The 22,024-nt window shown below is 38.9% G+C and overlaps 2 protein-coding genes across 2 annotated transcripts in view; one reads left to right on the top strand and one right to left on the bottom strand.

Moving 5' to 3' along the window:
- Positions 1–2,741: 2,741 nt before the first annotated feature.
- On the top strand, positions 2,742–7,986 carry eevs (2-epi-5-epi-valiolone synthase). Its single transcript, XM_076740355.1, has 5 exons — positions 2,742–2,884; positions 5,326–5,959; positions 6,274–6,513; positions 6,714–6,966; positions 7,889–7,986. The coding sequence occupies exons 1-5, from the start codon at positions 2,742–2,744 to the stop codon at positions 7,984–7,986; spliced, it is 1,368 nt and encodes a 455-aa protein (XP_076596470.1).
- Positions 7,987–10,967: 2,981 nt separating this feature from the next.
- Positions 10,968–22,024, bottom strand: part of mitfa (melanocyte inducing transcription factor a) — a 32,423-nt gene continuing 21,366 nt past the window's right edge. Inside the window, exons 3-10 of the mRNA XM_076740946.1 lie at positions 17,079–17,291; positions 16,886–16,981; positions 16,571–16,679; positions 16,008–16,091; positions 15,597–15,653; positions 15,061–15,136; positions 14,706–14,853; positions 10,968–13,958 (exon numbers count right to left, since the gene is read on the bottom strand). Of these exons, the coding sequence (XP_076597061.1) occupies positions 13,551–13,958; positions 14,706–14,853; positions 15,061–15,136; positions 15,597–15,653; positions 16,008–16,091; positions 16,571–16,679; positions 16,886–16,981; positions 17,079–17,291 (1,191 nt within the window). The 3' untranslated portion in view covers positions 10,968–13,550. The remainder of the gene's footprint in view (positions 13,959–14,705; positions 14,854–15,060; positions 15,137–15,596; positions 15,654–16,007; positions 16,092–16,570; positions 16,680–16,885; positions 16,982–17,078; positions 17,292–22,024) is intronic.

The raw sequence follows: 22,024 nt of genomic DNA, 5'->3' as shown, positions 1-22,024 counted from the left end.
AATGCTAAAGTGAAGAGAGAAGTTTTTAGCTTTAAAAAAAAAATAAAAAATATTCAGCGAGCTGCCTCCCTGATATCCATAGGTAGCCTGTTCCAGAGCTGTGAGGCAACGCTGACAAAGGCTGCATGCCCGATTTTCTTTCAGCTGTTGCTGGAAAGCTCCAATAAACCAGTGATCACAGTGTTCTTGAGGGGAAATTCTTTAGTATTCTTTAGTACTTTCAACACAATCCAACCATCAATACTCAGACCACAGTGTGTATACTTGTTCACCTTCAACCACAAAATGGCCTGGACAAACATCATGGATATCCTGTACAGAAGGTGACAAAGTCATCTATACCAGTTAGGTAGAAGACTACGGTCCTTTGGAGTATGAAGGATACTGTCAGGTCTCAACTAAAAACATAAAATGTAAGTTTTTTTCACTTATCAGATCATTAACCAGAAAGGATTTGTTAGCCAATGATCTGACAGAGCTAATTTCAGCTTTAGGGACTCTGTGACAGGAGAGGAGACTGACTGTGGCTCAGTAACAACTGTAAGATTACTGAAAAAGGTATCAGATGGTCTATGATTGCTAGAATGTGTTTTGACCATGCCACTGGCTGTTTAAGATGCATGCATGAAGATACATGGCATCTGTCTCATTTCTGATAGACACCTGAGTCATGATGTCTGTGGATACTATTGTTTAATAGTTCACTATTTTGACTGAGCTTCACTGTGGCAGCTTTAACTAACTCCTTAATTGGTGTTTGAGGTGGAGGTTGGGTTCCTGGAGAATGCAATGAAGCGGGGGGATGAAGGGCATTGGTTCTCTGACTGGGACAGTGACATCCTCTGGATGCCTTGGGTGATGTGAACTAGAGGACCTGCCTGTACAGGCTGACCTTGGTGCTTATTTATGCATTGATGCCAAGAGGATGCAGATGCAGGTTGGCGGTGAGTAGTCTGCAGCCAGTGATGTTTAGATTTACCCCATCAGGCCTAAAGTGTTCTTTGCAGTTCCAAAAGACACTGAAATTGTCAATAAACCTTATCACATGATTGAGGCATTCTGATTTCAGCCATGCTAAAAGAGTCCATGTCTCTCCCCAAGGTCAGAATGGGGTGGGTATGAGTATACATTGTGACTGACATTCGATCAGTTTCTCCAGTAGCAGTCAAAAGTCTTTTTTCAGGAACTCAGAGGCAGTTTTCTTTCACAGAATGTCAGAACATGAATGATATGAATGATAATTTTCCAGTCACTTGGATGTGTAAAGAGGTTGCCTGGCAGCAGCTCTGTTAACTCTGACAGATGTGTCATTCATGGTGAGATTTTCAGTCTTTGCCAATTCACTAATCACCAACGCATCCATCTGAATATAATGTCATTTTAACACAGATGTGTCACGCCAACATACTGGTCTTGCCAGGTTTAAAGATTGGAGCTGAGCAAATTAAAGCAAGTAAAGACAAGTAAAAACTTGTCTGTAGCGGACGCCACTGCGGCTGTTATGAGTTGGTTCTAGCAGACATTTGACTCTTGATAACAGCAGGACAATGATGTGATACCTGTCAGTGGTGCTGATCTGCTCACCACTAGTCCGCTGTGGCACCCATTGAATCGTCTGCTTTTTCACATGAGAAACTGCTGTTTCATGTCATTATCCCAGAGGAATCAGTCAACTTGACAAAGTGGGCAGGTTCATCTGAACTCATGCAACTCTAGTCTGTCAGAGTTACTGTCAAAGTCCAACTTTGTTGTATTTTACCTGGCAATAGTTGGTATTCCACTGTAAGTTGTTATCTTGGTCTCAATAACCCAATTCAACAACTGGAGTCAAAGTGCAACATACGTTACAATAAACTTTGCCCCATTTTCGCCCTATTTAGATAAAATATAAGATAATTATACTTCACCTGGTCTCGGATTTGTTAGAAAGAAGATTATCTTTCATACAGTTAAATGTTTTAGGAATTTAAGTAGAACTGTTTTGGGCAACCCGAATGGTCACCTGTGTGTTAGCCATCAAAACAATTGAATAGTGCTCCTCTGCCTATGCTGGGTTTATACAAGTTTTCATTGTGTGCACTCTCAGGACTGCAGTGGAACACAAAAAGATATTGCAGCTGTCCTTAAAAGAAGTGCACAGAAGAAAGACGCTGAGACAAAGAGGACAAAAGAAAAACTTCAAATGGAAAACATTTCTGAATTTCATGAGGTGATGACATTAATGTTTTATGTTCTATAATACTGATAGTGGATTAATCGATCAGATTATTTTGCAATTTTCCACTTTTAGAATCCTTATTTATTGTACCTTCTCCATGTAGGGATATTTTAAAGTTGTGTCATCACTTGGGGATCTGTGGGTCTCCTTCATTTCTCCAAATAGAAGTTAAATGTTTTCCCCTATGTAGATTTGTAATTTGAAAAATAAATAAAAATGTGTCATTATCTTGACTTTCATTCAATGACTGACATGTTATACAACTAAGGAATGCAATGCATTGATGCATATAATTACCATTTTTCAGTCAGCAAAGCAGGTGTTACCTCACAGCTACACAAATATTTTGTAAGTGAATGACACATGTAATGACACGTGAAGAACACTAAAGAGAAATGCTCCTCCCTAGTTTCAGGGGCACCCTCTAAATACTACACTGTATTTAAAGACTCCTGGAGTGAGCCTCTCCTCACTCAGACTGTAGCTCTGCTCACACCTCCAACTCACAGCCATCACCACAAGAATGGGAAAGGTTCATCTGGATGATAATGAAACCAAAGAAAAGAAAACTGAGTTTAGCTTAGTACGGGTCAAAGGTACCTGGAAGCGCAAACTCACAAATAAGGTCAAAAAGGACACAGGTGACTGTGTCTCTCCTGCAAAAATGTAAGTATAACATTGTTGTATACCCACAGTAATATAAATTACTGTAATTACAGAGAAATCATTTTACATATCATTTCATGCAAGTACTATATGACAGTGCCTTTGTTTATCTTCTTTTTTGATGACTTTGATTTCACATGTTTCTTTAGGTCTCTTATGTGACAAGTTTTCCTCCATCTCTGAAAGTAGATTTAGTGGATCAGAGTTAAATTTTGAAAAATGATGCTGTTGAATACTGGTGATGGTAACACTATCATGTACAAAATCAAGCATTGAAGTTTGGATCGATATTGCAAAAAAAAAAAAAAAAAAAAAGGTTGAAAAAGAAAAAGTCAAATGTGTATTGTAGCCAAGAGTATTGTAGCCATAAGGTTTAATCCTCAGGTGTTTAGGTTAAAATGCATTGCTTTAATAGTGCATAAGATCTGAAATCCATTGTTTACTCAAGAAACACCTTAAGATGTCAAAGTAGAACCTTTTGTATTAGACATGATAATTATGCATTAAGCAACAGGACACTGACATTCAAATGAAAACTTAAACTGATTATGGAATCAAATGTCTTTTCTCTAATTTGTAAAAAAGTTTCTTATTTTTCCTGGTCACATTTTCTTTCTTTCAGTCCCAGTCCTCTCTCAGGCATTAAATGTTGCAGAGTCGGGTTTGAGGGATAATACAAAGAAGTAGTCACAGCATGGTTCAATTTAGACAACAAGCTGCTCAGTTAAAGTCAAGGAGAAATTGTGGTTGTAGTGAGGGAAAGTTGCCTTCCTTGTTCATGTAAAGTATAGGCAGACTGCAAGTTGGAGATAAGATTAGAACCGCAGTGTCAGTGTCACATGCTGTGTGGTCCCAACCATGCACCCCCTGACTTCTAGGAGGCTTTGCATTTGCACATGTGCAAGAGGTTAGCATGCATCAAGTCATTTTAGCATTTGAACAAACAATATGCGTTTTGAGCTAAGTGGGTGTCTACTACTGTACTGACTTAGAAAAATATAACACCTTAATTTGAACAAGTTATGTAACAGTTCCTTATGGATGATTTGTGGTTTTACAACACAACTATGGCTAAGACTCATGGTATGATATGCTGCCGAATGCTAACAATGTTATAATCATGTAATCATAAGCAAGATAAAGTAGTGCCAGATCTTTCTATGGAATCCAGGTTTTCTCTGATTTATGTGTAACACCAGAGACAGACTAACATTTGTTAATTACTGATGCAGAGTTTTAGTCAACTGAAGGTAAAACTGATTTTAATTTGGCCTGAAGTCACTAACATTCTCAGTGAGATACTTAACTTAGCAGCTGCTGGAAAACTGCCAGACCTTGAGCAAGTGAAAGACGTGCAGGAATTCGGCTGCCAATCAACAAAACATCTTTGGAAAGGTATTAGTGGAAAAGCATTGAAGTCAGGGGAGAAATACTGCAGATTTGATTTTGACATGACCAATTGTACATCTGACCTAATGTTTAACAGCCTGGAAAACCTGCAAGGCTAATAGATTTAGTTGAAGAGATCAGATCCACAAATGGTGTGGATTCAGCTAGTGTTAAAAATAATAATAATAATAATAATAATCTATAAGAAATCATACATGACAGTGAAATTAGGGGGTTGGGGTCTCCAAAAGCACTGCCCTGCCTTAAGCCAGGTCTCAGAAAAAAATACAACTCAGATAAGAAATAAACAAAGAAATAAGGTCATTTTATAATGAAATTCACATGACACAGACCTTAATTTTGCCGAATACTACACTGTGCATTGTTGTGTTTTTTTTTGTTTTTTTTTGCCATGTTTGTTCCCTTAGGAAGAAAGTTGTGTGATAATAACTTCTTTATTCTGCTTCTAGCCAAAACAGGGTAAGAGGCTTTTGGACTGACACTGACACTGACATTTAATCTCTAATTGGTGGTGGATGGGAGCTGTTAATATCTGCTGCTGTTTTTGGTTTGACCTAGTTGGAGGATTGGTTGTTGATATCAGTCATCAATTTGAATTGGTTGCAGTTTGCCACAAGCACTTTTAAAAGGAGTATTCATTTTTATTCAAACTCATTTTAAGTTTCCTTTATTTCAAGTTGTTGGTTTTTTATGTAATTTGTAGTTTTTCTATTTACATATGAGTTTTGATCGGCATAAAACACCATGACACAGGTGCTTGTGTCCTGGTTTTTTATGCCAAAAGTAAATTTTGATCCCGCTAAAGTCGCTGATTTGTCTTCAGAACGACAGAGTGTCTCTGTCATTGGCTGTGCATTCCATGCATCTTTTTCATGAATATAGTAAATTATTGTGTTGAGGGTTTCTGTATTAGTTAGTTTTAGTTAGGCGTAATGAAGAGTGAAAAACTGAGAAAGCACTTTAAAACAACACTTTACAATAATTGGTATTCATGCCATTGCAATGAATTTCCCCTGTGTTTTGTGTGGCAGCTATGAGAGCATCACAGAACAGGGGACCAGTTGGACAGTGGTCAGCCCCATCGTCTTTACTTACAAGGTAATGGAGACTCAGGACTTGCTGGACCCAATGAACGACACACTCCTGCTAGGCCACATCACTGACCAACAGCAGCTGGAGGATGTTAAAAAATCAAACAAGCCAATCAAACGCTTTGTGGTCGTTGACCAAGAAGTCTACAAAATCTATGCTCCAAGGTTAACTGAATATATGGAGGCCAACAATGTTGTGTACAAGATCTTAGCTCTACCCACCACTGAGGAGAACAAATCCATGGAAATGGCCTTGAAGATCCTAGAGGAGGTCAACAAATTCTCCCTCGACCGCCGCACAGAGCCAATCATTGCCATTGGTGGAGGGGTGTGCATGGACATAGTGGGCCTAGCTGCCTCACTCTACAGAAGACGCACCCCTTACATCAGGGTCCCAACCACACTGCTCTCCTACATCGATGCCAGTGTGGGGGCAAAGACAGGGGTTAACTTTGCAAACTGCAAGAACAAGTTGGGTGCCTACATTCCACCCACAGCTGCCTTCCTTGACCTGTCCTTCATACAAACTGTTCCTCGACGACACATCTCTAATGGGCTGGCAGAGATGTTAAAGGTATGTCAAAGTCCCAGGATATAGGAATATTTACCTTAAAGCTGATACACATGCGAGAGTGATCATTCCAGTATCAATGTGATCATTAGCTAATGTCATGACATGCTTTACTGACATGCTCCATAACAATGAAAGTATTAGGACCCTATTTTACAGTGCAGGAGTCACCAAAGGGACATTTCATATTCCATTGATTGTAGCAGAAGTGGTAACCTGATACGTCTATTGATTCTCAGAAATGATGTATTTGTATTTATGCATTTTTTCTTGTTTGCACTGCTCATTTAAGTTTTCTCCACATTTTTTCTTTGCAGATGGCTTTGATGAAACACAGAGGCCTCTTTGAGCTTCTTGAGGATCACGGCCGCATGCTGTTGGACACGAAATTCCAGGCTGATAATAGTGTATTTGGGCACAGCAGCTCACAGGCTGCATCACAAGCAACTCGCATTGCCATCACAACCATGCTGGAGGAGCTTGCCCCAAACCTTTGGGAGGATGACCTAAACAGACTTGTGGACTTTGGCCACCTTATCAGCCCAGCATTAGAGATGGTGATTGATTTCTCATTGACTTGTATTTAAATCTTTTGTTATGCAGGATGTTGGACATACTTTATATAACACACAATTGATTCTGTGAGTCAACAACACTCCTGAGACTGTATGGGGTATAAGGTTTTAACATATACATTTGTTTTTGACGACAAATAGTCACATACTTGCATTATCTCACTTTTCTCCTTTTCAAACAGAAAGTTCTCCCATCTCTGCTGCATGGTGAGGCAGTGAACATTGATATGGCTTACATGGTTTACGTGTCCAAAGAGAGTGGTCTATTGACAGAAGAAGAAAAGCAAAGGATCATCAACTGCATGGTAGGCCTAGAGCTGCCTGTGTGGCATGGGGCGTGTACCATGGAGCTCATACAGAGGTCTCTGCAGGACAGGCTGAAGCATTCTGGAGGCCTAGTTAGAATGCCTCTGCCTGTTGGTCTTGGGCAAGCAGGTAAGAGTCACAAAAATTAGACTGTCCTTATAAAAAAAAAAAGCCCACAGTATTCCCATAGCTTAAAATACTGTATATATTTTCACTGCCACCAGGACTCTTTGTTCAAACTGGTGTTTTCTGGTGCACCACAATCAGGTCGGTGAAAATCTACCAGCTGAGACTGCCCCAGCCAATTCTCACCAGAAATGAAAACATAGTATTAACATGGCACAGCCTGTGGAAAGCAAACAGAACAGCCTACAACCAGACACTTGCCTGGATAGCCAAGTTTGGAAACACAAATAAACAATGGGATGGTGTTTAGAGGTAGACATGTCCTTGCACAATAAGTGGGGCTGGAAGCTTGATGACATAATGAATAGTTGTGAGGCTCATTGGTCTTGCCAGGCCAGCTTGCATTTACTCTCCAGGCAAGCCTGCATTAGTACGCTAATGTCCAGTTATCAAGCTTGCTATCATGACTACTAGCCGGACAAAAAGTTAACACAGTTCATTCAAATTCTGTGTTTTTGTACTTGACATAAAAACCATGGCTCTTTTGTGGAGCAGCTTATACGCTGATGGAGGGGAGTTATATAAACCTTGATGGTGCAACACAGCTCATGATAATTCGCTGCTGTGAATGCTGGTTGGGTGGGATGGGCATACAAAAAAGCTTCCACAATGGAGACTGGGACCTGTCCTGCCCAGTGTCAATCCCTCACTTTACTTTTAGTTGCCTAAATATGAAAAAATACTGCGAGTGTTTCCTCGTCCTACAAATGACGATATCAGATTAGGTCTTTTTTGAATGCACTGGCGAGTAACTATTTTTTACCTATTACCATTTGTTGTATGAGCTTTGTTATTCATGCTTTATGTACTATGTGTAGAGCATAGTTAAAGCGTGTTCTCCTTTCTCTCTTTTTTTTCATTGCAGACATTTTTAACACCACATCTTGTGAGATCCTACAGACAGCTTACGAAAAATGGTGTGATGAGCTGAGCATCTCCTCTGACAGCAACTGTGGCCATTAACCTGCCCATACCATAACTACCATTTCAATGTGGGGTAACCGTATTAGCACTCCTGCAGCGTTCTTACAATCCATTATCTTCAAATGATGATAATGCCAGATACTAGCTGCCTTTGCCATACATTTCAAAGTGTTGTGTCACAGATCAAATAAGGAAATATGTTTGGTTTTTTTTAACTGTTTAACACCTTTTTGGTTTTGATTATCATGCTCATAAAGCACCAGCATGCAAGTATTGTAACAAGCAGTTTGCTAATCACTCTCTTGTCATGTCTGTCAAATGTATTTGTAAGTATGGCTCATTAAAATTTTTACTGCTTATCAAGCAGTGTGAATCGTGTTGACTTATTTCCACTGGTATGTACAGTATATTATTCCAGCTTTTGAAAAATAAGGTAAGGCCACAAGTTAGTCAAACTTAAATCTAAGTTAGTTAGTCTAAGTTAAACCACCTAGGTCACAGGTTTCATGAAAACCCTTTACCATGCCAGTAAAATTATTCTAAAACACAAATCAAAGGCATATCCAAAGTAAACTGAAAGCTGAAAACTGTAGCTGAAAGCTACTTCCTTACTATGCAGACTCTCGCTGGCTATTGCCACCTGTGAACATGAGATGGAAGATGGAAGGTGTCAATTGAGAGGTCTGAGTGCTGCAGCCATGTAGACAAACACATTGCCTACACATACATGTTTACTGCAGTTATAATGGAGAAAGTGTGGAAGATTAGCCCGTTGTCGGAAAATTTGAAATGATAAAAGAGCTTTCCATTGATTGTTATAGTGTTTTGGACAAAATATTTTGTTGGATTGAATTGTCTGGACCTTTGCTAATGTAACCACACAACTTTTTTCTTGGTGTGTTATCAACGGGTGGATTATTATGAGACTTCATTGATAAGTTGCCTCAATTTCATCCGTTTATTTGTTTGAGCTGCCATTGATTATACCATTGATTATACCTGATGTTGTCACTGTGTCTTGAAATGATTTGCATACATCAAATCACAAGATTGTTAGCTTTCCAACCATGTATGGCTATAGAGTACAAACTTAAACATAGCAGTTGTATACATAGACAGGCAGACCATTTAAGATAACCTTCTGAACACAGAACAGATATTGTCAAAGTAGCATGAACACGGTCCACCTTCAAAATTTCCAATTAAAGAAAGTTTGTGGAAGATGCACTATGATATGGAAATATTGTAATGTTCTTTCTGACTGAGTTACTTCTTTGGGGGAACACTGAGAGCATTCAAAGTCCAGGTTGCTCAACAAAACGATGGCATTGTTGGACTACTGTACTTTGTTTGTACTGGAAGAAATGTTTCACCAATTTAAAACAATTCACAACAACACTTGGTCAGAAGAATTCTGTGACAAGGTGTCAGAACAGCTCTGGCACACTTCCTTAGCACATTGTTCCTGGCCTAGATTCACTCTGCTGCTCCGTTTTGGTCTCCAATAAATCCTGAGAAAAATATCGAGGGCTTAACCTTGCTAGATGTTCAACTCACTTCACCAGCAATTTGCTAACATTACTTGCTAGTTTGGTACAGGGAAGGTAAAGTGGGCTTCTTCAGAGCTTGCCTTCTGCAGTTGTTGGAAACATTGTGATGAGAGCAGTATTACTGAACAAAACAGGAATATTCATTAATGAGGCCTTGGATTTAATATCCACTGGTTTGTAATTCTAACTCAAGCTAGCTGTCTTAATAGCAAACTCAATTGTACATGTACCATAGTTGACACTGGTAGTTGCATTATAACTTTTTGACTGGTCTAGCATTTTTCACAGTGTCATTTTGACAAACCTACATTGCTCTTTGCTGGCAGAGTGAATTCCTCCAGTGGTTATTACAGGCATCTCTGACAGTTTGGGCCTCGAGCTACTGAGCTTGAGCTACTAATGAAAAACATTCCAAAGTGGAAATACTCTGGTTTCATCCCTTCCATTCCAGGAATTCCATGGTCAGGAGATGAGTTAGGGAAAGCTATCAAATGACTAATTAGGTAATCAGTATTTCTTCTTTTACTTTCAAATCGCCAAATTCAGTCATGTTATTCAGTATATTTATGTGCACTTACAACAACTTCAAAACATTATATGAAAGTGGAATATTTTTTAAAAAAGTAGACTTGAGACTGCTTCTTTATTGATCCCAATTTGGGAAATTATTTTGTAAGTAAGCATTTTGTAAGTAAGAGGTTAACATAGCAAATAATATACAGCACTGCAGGGTTTTGAGAAAATTAGATTGAACTGAATAATAGACTAAATGAGATATCAAGATTGAGAAGTTTTGCAGTGTAGAACACCTTAATTGATAGTTTGAAGTATTGTCTTCTGACACACAGTCTCATACACAGTACTGCATACTGCCCCATAAATGTGATATAAATATTCATATATTCATTCATATCTGCTTCTCTCTCCCACTTCTGATAAGCTTGCCAGTCCATCTTTTTCTTCCCTACTTTCTTTTTCCTGCTTGTTTTCAACTACCAGTACTCTACACCTTCTTAAACAATCAGTGCTCAATGTTCCTATCAATGGAAACACCCCGTGGGTAACATAGTGCCAAAGTGGAACATCCTCAACCACATTTTATCCCCATTTTTCTGCCTTTATTTTAGCAGGGCCTGTAAGAGGTCAGGTAATGGTTTTACTTTCCCCGTTTTGTTCCCCATAATTTTAACTGACTCACTTATGGGACAGGTGTGCTTTAGACTCTCAATGGGCTTATCAGTCACACAGAATTAACAGTGACACTGATCTTTCCATACAAGTATGGTTAGATCTTATCAAACACACACTACCTTGGAGTAACTCATTCAGCCAGGTGATTTGTATGACACAGTCCGAGCAACGCGCCCCTTTAGTATGCGTACATACTAGACACTGAATGAGTCACAACAACAACTTGACTCAGACACAACTGTGGATAAAATGAAAATTATCTCTCTTCTTTTTTTTTCTGCTCATACAGTTTCAACACCACAAAGGAATTACTTGAAACTGGTTTGCAGTGCTCCGCGGGTCTTAGGTGTAAACTGTCCCAGCACCACACAGGAATTACCTGGGAACTCAATACCATAAAAAACTTCCAAGACCACACAGGTATTACATGGAAGCCGTTCCCAAGACTACACAAGAATTACATGGGAACTGATGGTTGAGACCACACAGGCATTACACAACTCGTCTAGAGATTGATTCATAACACCGTACTTACCTATTAAAATAGATGGAACGTCCGCTGTCCGCCATCCGTGCCTGACCTCAGGCGGGATCCTGTCCTCCGTTTGTCGGAGCGGAACTTTCCCTGAGTCGTATGAGACTCCTGCCGGCAGTTGACCTTCAGTCCAGGCTCAGGTATCGGTCAGCAGAACGTCCATCCCATCCTCGTCGCCAAATTATGTAAGGGAAATTCTCCTTGTTGATCGTTGAGAGTTGCTAATTGTCTGAAGAATTATTGACTCGGTGTGATGAATCAGATCTCTTTAATACATGCAGCATGGAGGGAAGACTCATTCAGAGTGTTCTCTGCAGATCTCCACAATGTCTTGACTTTTATACTGTCCAGCAACAAAAGGACAACTGGTTGTCACATGCACCTGGTATTGGTAAATCCCTTGGTAAGTCCCTTAAAACAATGACCATGTGGGGAGTGCACTCATCCTGTTTCCTAAGGTTTATACTATACCATAAATTCCTCAGGTACAATGAATTACACTCTAAATTTCTCCCTTCATCCTGTTTCCCTCATTGAATGTCCTTTTGTCCTTTTTCTCACCTTAGTGAGAAAGGGCCACTACAATTCATAGACTGATACTGACACTGACACGTCACATCATGATAATTGTCAGGACTATGTCAGGTCTAATATAATTAGTTTTGGTCAGTGGACTAGGTATAATGTACAGTGCATACGGAAAGTTTTCAAGTTTGACACGTTGTGTTATGTTTCAGAATCATCTTAAATAGTATTCTAATCTTAATTTTATTCCATCAATCTACGCACAACACAACTAAAAAGCAAAAACAAAACAAAACAAAACAGCAACAAAAAAGGCTTTTGGAGTGTTTTATAAGTTTATTCAAAATAAAAGACTGAAATAGCTTATTTACATTCAGACCCTTTATTGTAACACTCACAAATGATCTCTGGTGCATCCTACCTCTATTTATGGTCTTGAGATGCTTCTACAACTTGATTGGAGTCCACCTGTGCCTATATATAGTGCTTTGGTCATCAGCAAGGCCATATTTTGTATTTTATTTTATTTTTTATTCTTTATTGGGACCCTGACCCACAGTAAAAAAAAAAAAAAAAAAAAAGTTGTGACGTCTATGTTAGGCTAGAAAAGATCAATAACAGGCTTATAAACTCAAACAAAATGAGTGGATAAAAGAAAAAACTGAACAAAATAAATAAATGATGGTAATAACATAATGCTTAATAATAATACTTCTCATTGGTCAATGATTTATGCCTTCATAAGAACATGGGATAAAAATAATATCAATTTAAATATGTTTAGAAACAATTACTAATATGCAATAATATGCAACGCTGGATCCTTTAATGTCTAAATACCAATCTATATTTTCTGCATCTTCTTGCATTAATGGAACTTAAATCACAAGTTAAGCACTGTTAGATTAATTTTGTTCTGGCAAAATTAAAGCTTTTGCACTTTACTATGTGCCTTGCGAGGCAGCTGGATTTGCCTGATCACAGGATCACACAAGTACTCATGGCATGAGAATCCATCTCTCCAGGCTTCAAGTTATGCACCTCTGATCGCACGACAGTTGTTCAGACCAATCAGTGTCCTAAGAGGAACTACTGGCAGCTACGGGCGTGGATTACATGTGACAACAGCTTGACGATTTGCTCGGTTAGCGTAGATGCTGCTACAGCATCAGTTATATCCAAACTGGAGTGTATTTCTTCTTTGAAAGAGGAGCAAAGGACACTGAAGGAAAGATTACTGTGTCATATGGTTGATCTGACTGGTTAAAGTTAGATGTGATAGACAGATGGTTCATCCAATCACCTGCCAAGTATTTTTTGAAAGTCGCTGCCCTTTTCCAAACAGTTTCCACTGACTTCCCAGATTGTTCACAGATTGAACAAATGATCTGACCTATCAGGTTACTTTACTGCCAATACATTTTCACATCTATGTTATCTCAGCACAGTTTAATTTTGAGTATGTCTGGGAATAAGCAGTCCAAACAATATTAAGTCATTAAGTTGACCAGTCTATGATAGCAGATTGTAGTCATATTTATCACTCACCTTGTATATGTTTGTCAAGTGATTCTCAGCTCTTCACCTAGAGGCCACCAAGATTAGAAGAATGCAAAACTACTGTGTCCAATGAGGAACTGAAATGGCTCAGTCACATTAACAGACATATTTGGACATGAGAGTTCAGCAATACATGGGCAGTAAAGTAAGAAAAAAAAAATACGCAGTCACTTTACAATGAGGTGCCTCACTGGGATGCTACAGATAGAAAGTGTCAGTATGGTTCGTGGCATTGGACAATGCTAACAGCCTTGCTCCTTCTCCTCCATACTAGAGCAAGAACTGTGGTGGCTGCTGCCGATGTTGTTCGAGCCATCTGGGGACATTGAGGACAGCAGGGGATCACTGGGGGAAATTGGTGACAGGGTGTTGTCCCTTACCAGTTCCTTCATTTTACAGGTCCTGGAGTTTCCATAGCGGTCAGGGTCCCCCGCGTTTCCAGGAATCTGGTCAAAGGTGATGGTGCCGTTGTTGAGGTCCAGTGTAGTTGGTGGGGACATGTCAGGAGTCGAGCTATGCTGGTAAAGATCTGAGGGGCAGTCACTGAGGACAGGCTCCTGTTTAATGGCTCTCGCCATCAAATCTGACGTGCAGACAGATTGGGATGACACCACTGTAAGACCATGAGCACGGGCTTGGATCTCCAACTCCTACATGATCATACAAATGAAAAAACTGATGTAGACAATTCATTTCAATTTCAAAAGGTGCATCTCTGCTGGGACACTTCAGCCTGTTATGTGGCTGTCAGCTGCAGCATTCTCACTAAATATTCGACTGATTTCGAAAATGAGAGCCCTGTTAGCTAAATGCCAATGTCAGCATGCTAACATGCTCACTCACATGACAATGCTAATGTAGATGAACATGTTGATAGCCAGTATAACATTTACCATGTGCACCATCTTAGTTTAGTATGTTAGCATGTTAACATTTGCAAATTAACACTTAACACAACTGAGCTTGATGGGAATGTCAGTTTTGTTTTGTGGTTTTGCAAACCAAATTATTGAATCAACTGAAAGGTTTCCAGATAAATCAGGAGATAAAGCCAAGTTATTACAATTCATGCAGTGTGGAAATGAACATGTGTACCAATTTCATGCCAAACCAATTAATGACTCATTCTGTCATGTAACTCAAAACCACAAATGTCATTAATTCATTACTATCTGAAACTTCATGGCAATCCATCCAGTAATTGCTGAGGGATTTCCTGAAATGTACTTAGCCATATAACCTCAATATGACATTACATACAACTAACTACCACTGCAACTGCTAACTTAAGCTTCTGGGAACTAGAGGAATACAGGAAATCTACCCAAATATGACAAAGCTGTTTGTATTAGTGAAGTATTCTGCCCCTCTGGGCCCAGTTTACTCTATTGACCTACCTGTATACGAAGCATCAAATGACGGTTTGCGTGCTCCAACTTCCTCTGTCTGCACTCAAGCTCCTTTGCTCTCTGCTGCTCCCGCTGCAGCCTCCTGATGTAATCAACTGAGGCTTTCAGAATGGTGCCCTTATTCCAGCGCATGTCTCTGGGGTATACAGGAGACAAAGGTCTACAGTCAGAGTCAGCGGACCAGCTGACCACAACAGCACAGGATATTTCATGGCCCCTCTAAGCAAATAAGCCATTATACTTTCCGGATAACTTGACGTGTGAAGAGGAGGCAAAAACAACAAAGTCAGTGAATAGACGATTGATGGATAGCACATGCATTCATAATTCAAAAAACACTTACGGATCATTTGACTTGGGTATCAAGGTTCCCAGCTCCTTGATGCGATCGTTTATGTTGAATCTCCGTCTACGTTCAACTAAAATTTGTCAAATAAAATTAGAAATAAATTGAAATTTTTACACATAAATCAACTTTATTTGAACAAATAAAACAAGAAATAAACTAATACAAAGAAAAGTGAAAAACATTATTTTTAAAAAAAACTGAATTCTACTACGACTACTACTACTACTACTACTACTACTACTAATAATAATAATAATAATAATAATAATAATAATAATAATAATAATAAGCAGAAGAAGAAGAAGAAGAAGAAGAAGAAGAAGAATACATATAACAGTGAAGAATAAGATTTGGAAAAAAAGTCATCTCAGGAAATCAAGGTTGTTTTGGTATTTCACTGAAAAATTGTTAAACTTAAACTCTTTCAGACTGTAAGTTGCCATTTTGCAGTAAAACTTTATTATGTAGCCATGGCAACAGTCCTTGAGAAAATTAGCTATGAAGAATATACTCTAATTTGACTGACTCACTCAAGTTGTGGTTGTCTTTCTTCTGTCTCTCTTTAGCAAGAGCACGAACTTCAGCCTCTATGAATCAAAGACAAATGTCTGTCAGCACATTTAGAAACATCACAATTTCATTAAATGGGTAATAAGGCACTAAGTCTATGAAATAAACAGAATTACATTTTAATTAAAAGAATTCACATTTGAAACCTGTTCAGTTTACAGTATGCTGGATAATCACAGCCAGTGAGGAATGAGTTACATGTTGGAGTTACAGTAGGAAATAAAGCTGACTTCATGTCAGTTGATTCATATTGTGTGCGATTCAGTCATACACAAAATACTGAACATACAGTTTCTGAAACTCTGATTGAAAACAGCTTTTACAGTGACAAAACATCATGTGTTTGACCTTCTTCATTTTGCTTTGCTTACCTCCTGGAAAGCCCTCTGACCTTTGATAGTTTTCATACTGGCCACAGGATCCAGGCTTGTCCAGTACTTGCTTCATTCCAGGAGCTGGAGTAATTATTTGGCAAATAATTGACTTAATAGTATCTTGTGCATTTCCAAATTGCACACAATGTTGACAGTGGCCCATCATAATGCTCTCATCTTCTACATTCTATTGGATGAGTTGATTTTCTCCTCGATTAGGATTTAGTCATAATGAACAAAATAATTTAAAATATAATTACACAAACACTGTATCAGATCTGAGACAAATAGAACGTGCAAAGTTTTCTCTGTGTGCTTTTCAATCAGATTTGACTAACACATGAGGTTTACTTTGACAAGAGAGCTTGCTAAGAGTCAGTCATTAGTGACAGACAAGTGTGCTAAATTGACTGTCAAATGATTTCACAGTTTGAATTCACGGCACTCACATTGTTCATGATTCCCACCAAAACTCAGCCCAGATGATACTAAGTCCCGTAAACCAACAGTAAAAAGAATGAACACTAATAATGTGGGATATACGTTTCTCAGTAGTTTACCTGTGTATTCCCTCTTAATGTTGGGTGGACAGGAGTTGCTAATGGCGAGGCCAGGAAGTGGAAGACCTTGGTTGCCATACACATCAAGAAGGTTACCAGACACAGGCAGCTACAAAGTATTAAAGAACGTCATTTAGTCAGTCTACTCTTAAAATGAACAACAGCCTTGTATATGAATTCAATTGAAAGGCACTGTTATAAACAGATCCTAATTCTTTATAAATTTACAGAGATTCCAGATGCATTCCTTTATATTCATATTAACAATATAAATAGTATATCCTGTTAAAGTGGGTGGGGGGCTTGAAAAATTACCTGGTTGTTAATTTGGAGTCCTGGGTCCATAAGTCCAAGAACATCTTCATTGTAACTTGACTCCAAGCTAATAATGTCATCAATAACATCATCCATCTGTATAGCACAGAGCCACATTCGATTGAGGAATAATCACAGTTTATCACGGTATCTGAACAAAATCACAGTGTCTGGTAATGATGCGCAGGTGTACCTCTTTCTCACAGTTGGAGCTGAGGGTGAGCAGGGCCATGGGACTGTTGGGGGCGCTGCTGCCAGGCCCGGGTGGCATGCCGTGCTCGGGGGGCTGGCTGGGGCACTGGCTGCCTGCTTTACCACCCAGGGTGGTGGACAGATACTGCCTGACCTGCTGCCTCTGAGCCTGCTGGATGTGATATTTGGAGGGACTCTCCAGGTGGGACTGCACCTACATGAGCAACACATAAAGATTAGATGGGATGTCGGATTTGCTCTTTTATTTAGTCTCGTATGCGCTTTTTGTATTGTAGATAAGAATCCAAGGACTGGGGATCACATTCTTTGGTTACTTCATGAAAAGGAAAGAGTTTAGATTTTGATTTTGTACACCTCTCTGAATGTGACGCTGACAGCGTGATGTCAATCTCAAGACATTTTAGATTCAGTTTCATGGTTGATGCTTCTGTTTTAAATGTAAATCATAAGCTCAGTGTACAAAGTAACCAAAAGGAATCAAGTGTTAGTGCTGTGTTATAGTTTGAACACAAATCTTTTTTATATTAGACCAACCCATAGACATGAAAAGACCATTGAACTTTTCTAGGCTCGATACAGGCTGGCTCTGGAGCAATTATTGCGTATATGCTAAGTTGCAGAAATGTGTTGAAACAGCGCTCTCTCTCCTTCCATTACAATTCAGTTCATGAAATTACAAGCGAGATGAAGGACCAATCTCTGAATATACAGATTATCTGGACAACGGTGGTCACTCTGCCAGTGGTCCATTTTATTTACTCAAGATACTCTCTACAGAAGGGACACTGTGGAGCAGTGCAATAGTGGCACGGGATCTATGGCGAGTTAAAGTTCATGCAGCAATATAAAAACAATTTTGCATTCATTAGCTTTTCTACGTTACTGCTTAGGTCCCGTGAGATCAGTGCTTCTGAGCTATGTTTAGAAAGTGTCGATAACAGTCGAGGCGGGATAATGACACAGTCTTCAACAGTGCATACTGTCAAAATAAATACCATTTCAACCACAATAATGAAATGAAGCATTAGCTTCATGTTAAGACTCTATTTCAGTGCCTACATTTTTGTTTTTGGAATAATATTAAAGACAAAAAATAAATAAATAAAAAATGTATCTCACCTGATAGTGGCTGTATTCAAGCATCTCCAACATGTTGAGTAGTAATTGATCAGAATAATCTACAGTATATAATCCCTTTATTTGGTTAGCCTACACTGTGGACTGTAAACTAGTATGTGCAAATCTGAGGGCAGTCACTTGTCCTGCTTCATTTATCTGGGGCTTACAGCTCATTAGTTATGCAAGTTAAGGAATGGATGAGGACACTGAGACTCATCCTCCTTCTGTGTTGTTCCAGCTTAACTATGAATTTATGTCTTTATTGAGCCCATTTGACGTCACCACCTCCACAAAGAGGTCTTTTTACTGGTTGGCCAGTAGTCTGCGAACTGAAGCTTGCTTAAGGCCAACTAACGTTTAATCTTTAGTTCTGCTCATCTAGTATAAGACATTATTTGTTCTGAGCACCAGGAACACAATTGACACCACTGTTTCACTACAAACTAGCCATATGAAAACCAAATGTATGGGATGTCAACCAACCCCACCCCATTTTGAGATTTTTAGAGGTTAATTACATTTCACTGTCAATTGTTATGGAGTCACATTTGCAGGGTAAAAAAGATGAACAGCTTGATTTAAGGGACAAGTTTTTTCAGGCTTAAGGGCTCCAAGAAACATTCAGCTTGGCTTTCCAGATATGCTGTAGTCCAGCCTTGGTCAGTTCTCTTTGTATCAAAAGCATTTGATATCAACCCTGATATTAATAGAGCAGCTGTGAAAGGGAGTTTGTCTCTTCCAAAGCTTTTTATAGGGTTTATTTTTTCAAATTAGTTGATCATGGCGCCAAGCGCAGTCAATGGTTCACTACAAAGGGTCCAGAGGGTCTAGCAATTGATTCTCCAAATAATTTGTGGCCAGAGGTGTATGGAGGAACTGTAGCACTGTAGTCAGAAACGGTGGGATCATGACCCATCAAATGGGATGAATAAATCACAAAACAGTATACTTTATCCCATCCAAACTTGGTTGTCCAAAGTGCTACAAGCTAATATACAATATCGTTCCTTCAATTATTAATTTGGAGGTATATAACCAGTTTTAATCATCTATTGTAAAGAGAAGTTCAATGGCATTAGGCAAAGAGAACAGAAAAAAAGAGAAGTCAGTGAACAACACCCACTAGTCCCCAACATTTACAGAAATAATGAGAATGCATCTATAAGAATATGAGGATAAGCACATGGTGCATTTGGACGGTTCTGTGTTGGCAGTCATTCCACAAGTGTTTCTAGCTCCACGTGTCAGCACAAAAAGAGCCCTACAACTCTTCAGAATGAAGGGCAAAAACATGAAAAAGGCCCCATTATGCAAAGTTATTATTGAATCTCTGTTAAGAACTTAAGAGACTGTTCACCATGTATCAAGTGTTTTTAGTTCATTTAAACCATGCACCTTCTCAAAATGCACTGTAACCCTATATTCATTATATCATGGACTCGGATCATGGATTCAAGGAATATGTTGTCATTTGGGAAGTTCCAGTAAAAGTGTACAATCCCTCATGAGAATTGGGAGCCTCCACAAAGATTTGTATTGTGCTTTTTTTTTTTTTTTTTTTCCTTTTTCATACAATATCAACATTAGTGATTTGGGACAGGCCCATGATGGCTTGTGGCTGCTCACACCGAGTAACCCTTTTTGAGGCGAAGACCCAAGATGACACATAGTTGTATGAGCCTGGTCTCATTCCCAGAGTGTCAAATACCAACGATTTGTCACGCCCCTGTGTCTCATACAAGGTTCCTTCAGCATCCGTATGAGACGGACCAGGCTTTCAGCTAACCCCACTGTAAAACCATCTGTGAGCAAAGCCAAAGAAAGGTGCTGTAGTAGAAACAGCAAAACAGTCCACAAGTGCGACGGATGGATGGGTCAAATAAACACACACCTTTCATCCAGGGGACTGGGGTTCGTGTCCTGAGAGAAGCCGAAAGTAGTTTTAGTGCCTACTCCTAACGAAACTGTGAGCATTTCACAACAGAAGAAAAGGCTTTCTGCAGGAAGGCTTTGTGCATAGCTGGGACGAGATCGTGTTGGACGGAGCAGTTGCCCTGGTCTGTATTTCTGCATGATTCTGATCATGTTACACTGGAGTTAATTGACAGCCCGCTGCGTCTCATACAAACGCTAAAGGTACCTTGTGTTTCCGTCTAAGACGCTGAGGGACCTGACATGACATGACATGAAATGAGTGTTGGTATTTGACGCTCTGGGAATGAGAACTGGTTGGTTCACTTCATTAAATTCAGTGTGAACTTGGGCATCTTCATTTTTCCAAATTGTCTGTTTTACGATTGGAGGACATTTTCTCATCAGAAAGAGTGTCTAATCATGTGGTGGATGAATAAAATGTCAACATTTCAGTCAGGAAACATTCAAAATTTAATGAGTATGAATATGTTTTTGTAACAGCTCATTGGGTTAGGGCTATTGTTATTTATTAAACAGATCTTCTGCAGGACAGCCTCCATTTGCAGCTTGAACAAACGAAGTAAGTGTGTCTGACGGAGGCTACTCTTCTATTCGGGCAATGCACTTTCTTATTTACTAGTATTGAGAGAGTTTGCTGAAGTGATGAGCTCTTGCTAGCATGCTGCCTTGCTTGTTTCAACATGACTTTGTGTGTGTGTGTGTGTGTGTGTGTGTGTGTGTGTGTGTGTGAAAGAGAGAGAGAAATACCTAAACATATCAGCATAGTTTTGTTTCTGCCTTTACTGGTGGGCAAAACCTTGATATTTTAATGAATTTTGTTAACTGTAAAACAATTCCCCGTTTCACAGATTCTTGTTTTTTATTATCAAGTGCTGCGATTCCGTCTGTGTATTTTCCACTTTGTAGAGCTTGTTTTTAGTGGACATTGAAGGGAGCAGCATTATTCTCTAATTTGTTTGGTTTGTAAAAACTGTTGGTTTAGAAATTAAGACAAGTATTGGTGCATGAGTAGGGGCAAGTATCAGGTTGATTTCCATTTAGTTATGTCAAATAAATGGATTTGAGAGTTTCAACTCTTGTGTGTTTTCCCCTTCTTTGTGGGTTGTGATACAAAGATTCTAAATATGTTTGTTTATTAAGTGAATTTAAAGTAACGGATCACATCTGGGAGTAATGCAGGAATAAAACATAAAATGTGAATTTTATGGCTATTTGTCCACACAGTGAATGTATATTAATATTTATAGGATAAATGGATAAAAGACTCTGTCCATTTGAAAATCACCACCTGTCATTTGTGTTTACTTAAAATTTTTATTTTGTTCATGCTGACTTATTTGTTGCAAGTCTCACAGTAACATTGGATACATTGTGTGTATGCTTTTGTGCCATGGACACAATAATTGCCGCTTTTTAGGCTGTAGTTGATACTCATAAAATCAATCTCATGCCAAATTCTTTTCAATTTGAGCTCTCATTTAACAGTTGAGTATATTGTTATAGTGTTGCCAATTATGAATGCACTCAAGTGTACTTACATAAAACATTTTGCTCCAAAGAGAAGAAAAGCATTGATTATTTACACTAGTTCAAGCTGCATTTTGTCACTGATGATGAAGAGGAATGAAGTAGCACAAAGCACTTCTTTTTTTGTTCCAGAAGATGATATACAGGAAATGATCATATTACATATGTTTGAATGTATAAATGTGATGGCTGTTTTTGCTGTCCTTGTTTCATGTACTTTTGTTCGTATATGTTTTCTATCTGTTTTTAGGAACTGCACCAAGGAAAAGTCCTGTTAGCTGTGTAATAAGCATTAAATTGATTCATGTGAGTCTGTTCTTACAAGCAAAGCACACAAAGCAGAAA

This window comes from Chaetodon auriga, chromosome 2, assembly GCF_051107435.1.
Source record: "Chaetodon auriga isolate fChaAug3 chromosome 2, fChaAug3.hap1, whole genome shotgun sequence".
Taxonomy (NCBI): domain Eukaryota; kingdom Metazoa; phylum Chordata; class Actinopteri; order Chaetodontiformes; family Chaetodontidae; genus Chaetodon; species Chaetodon auriga.
The sequence above is the reverse complement of the archived record's forward strand: the minus strand, read 5'-3'. Positions and strand labels throughout refer to the sequence as shown.

Coding starts and splice junctions, on each gene's coding strand:
- eevs (XM_076740355.1), top strand. CDS start 2,742: ATGGGAAAGGTTCATCTGGATGATAATGAAACCAAAGAAAAGAAAACT. Junction 6,514..6,713: donor TCAGCCCAGCATTAGAGATG/GTGATTGATTTC, acceptor CTTTTCAAACAG/AAAGTTCTCCCATCTCTGCT. Junction 6,967..7,888: donor TGTTGGTCTTGGGCAAGCAG/GTAAGAGTCACA, acceptor TTTTCATTGCAG/ACATTTTTAACACCACATCT.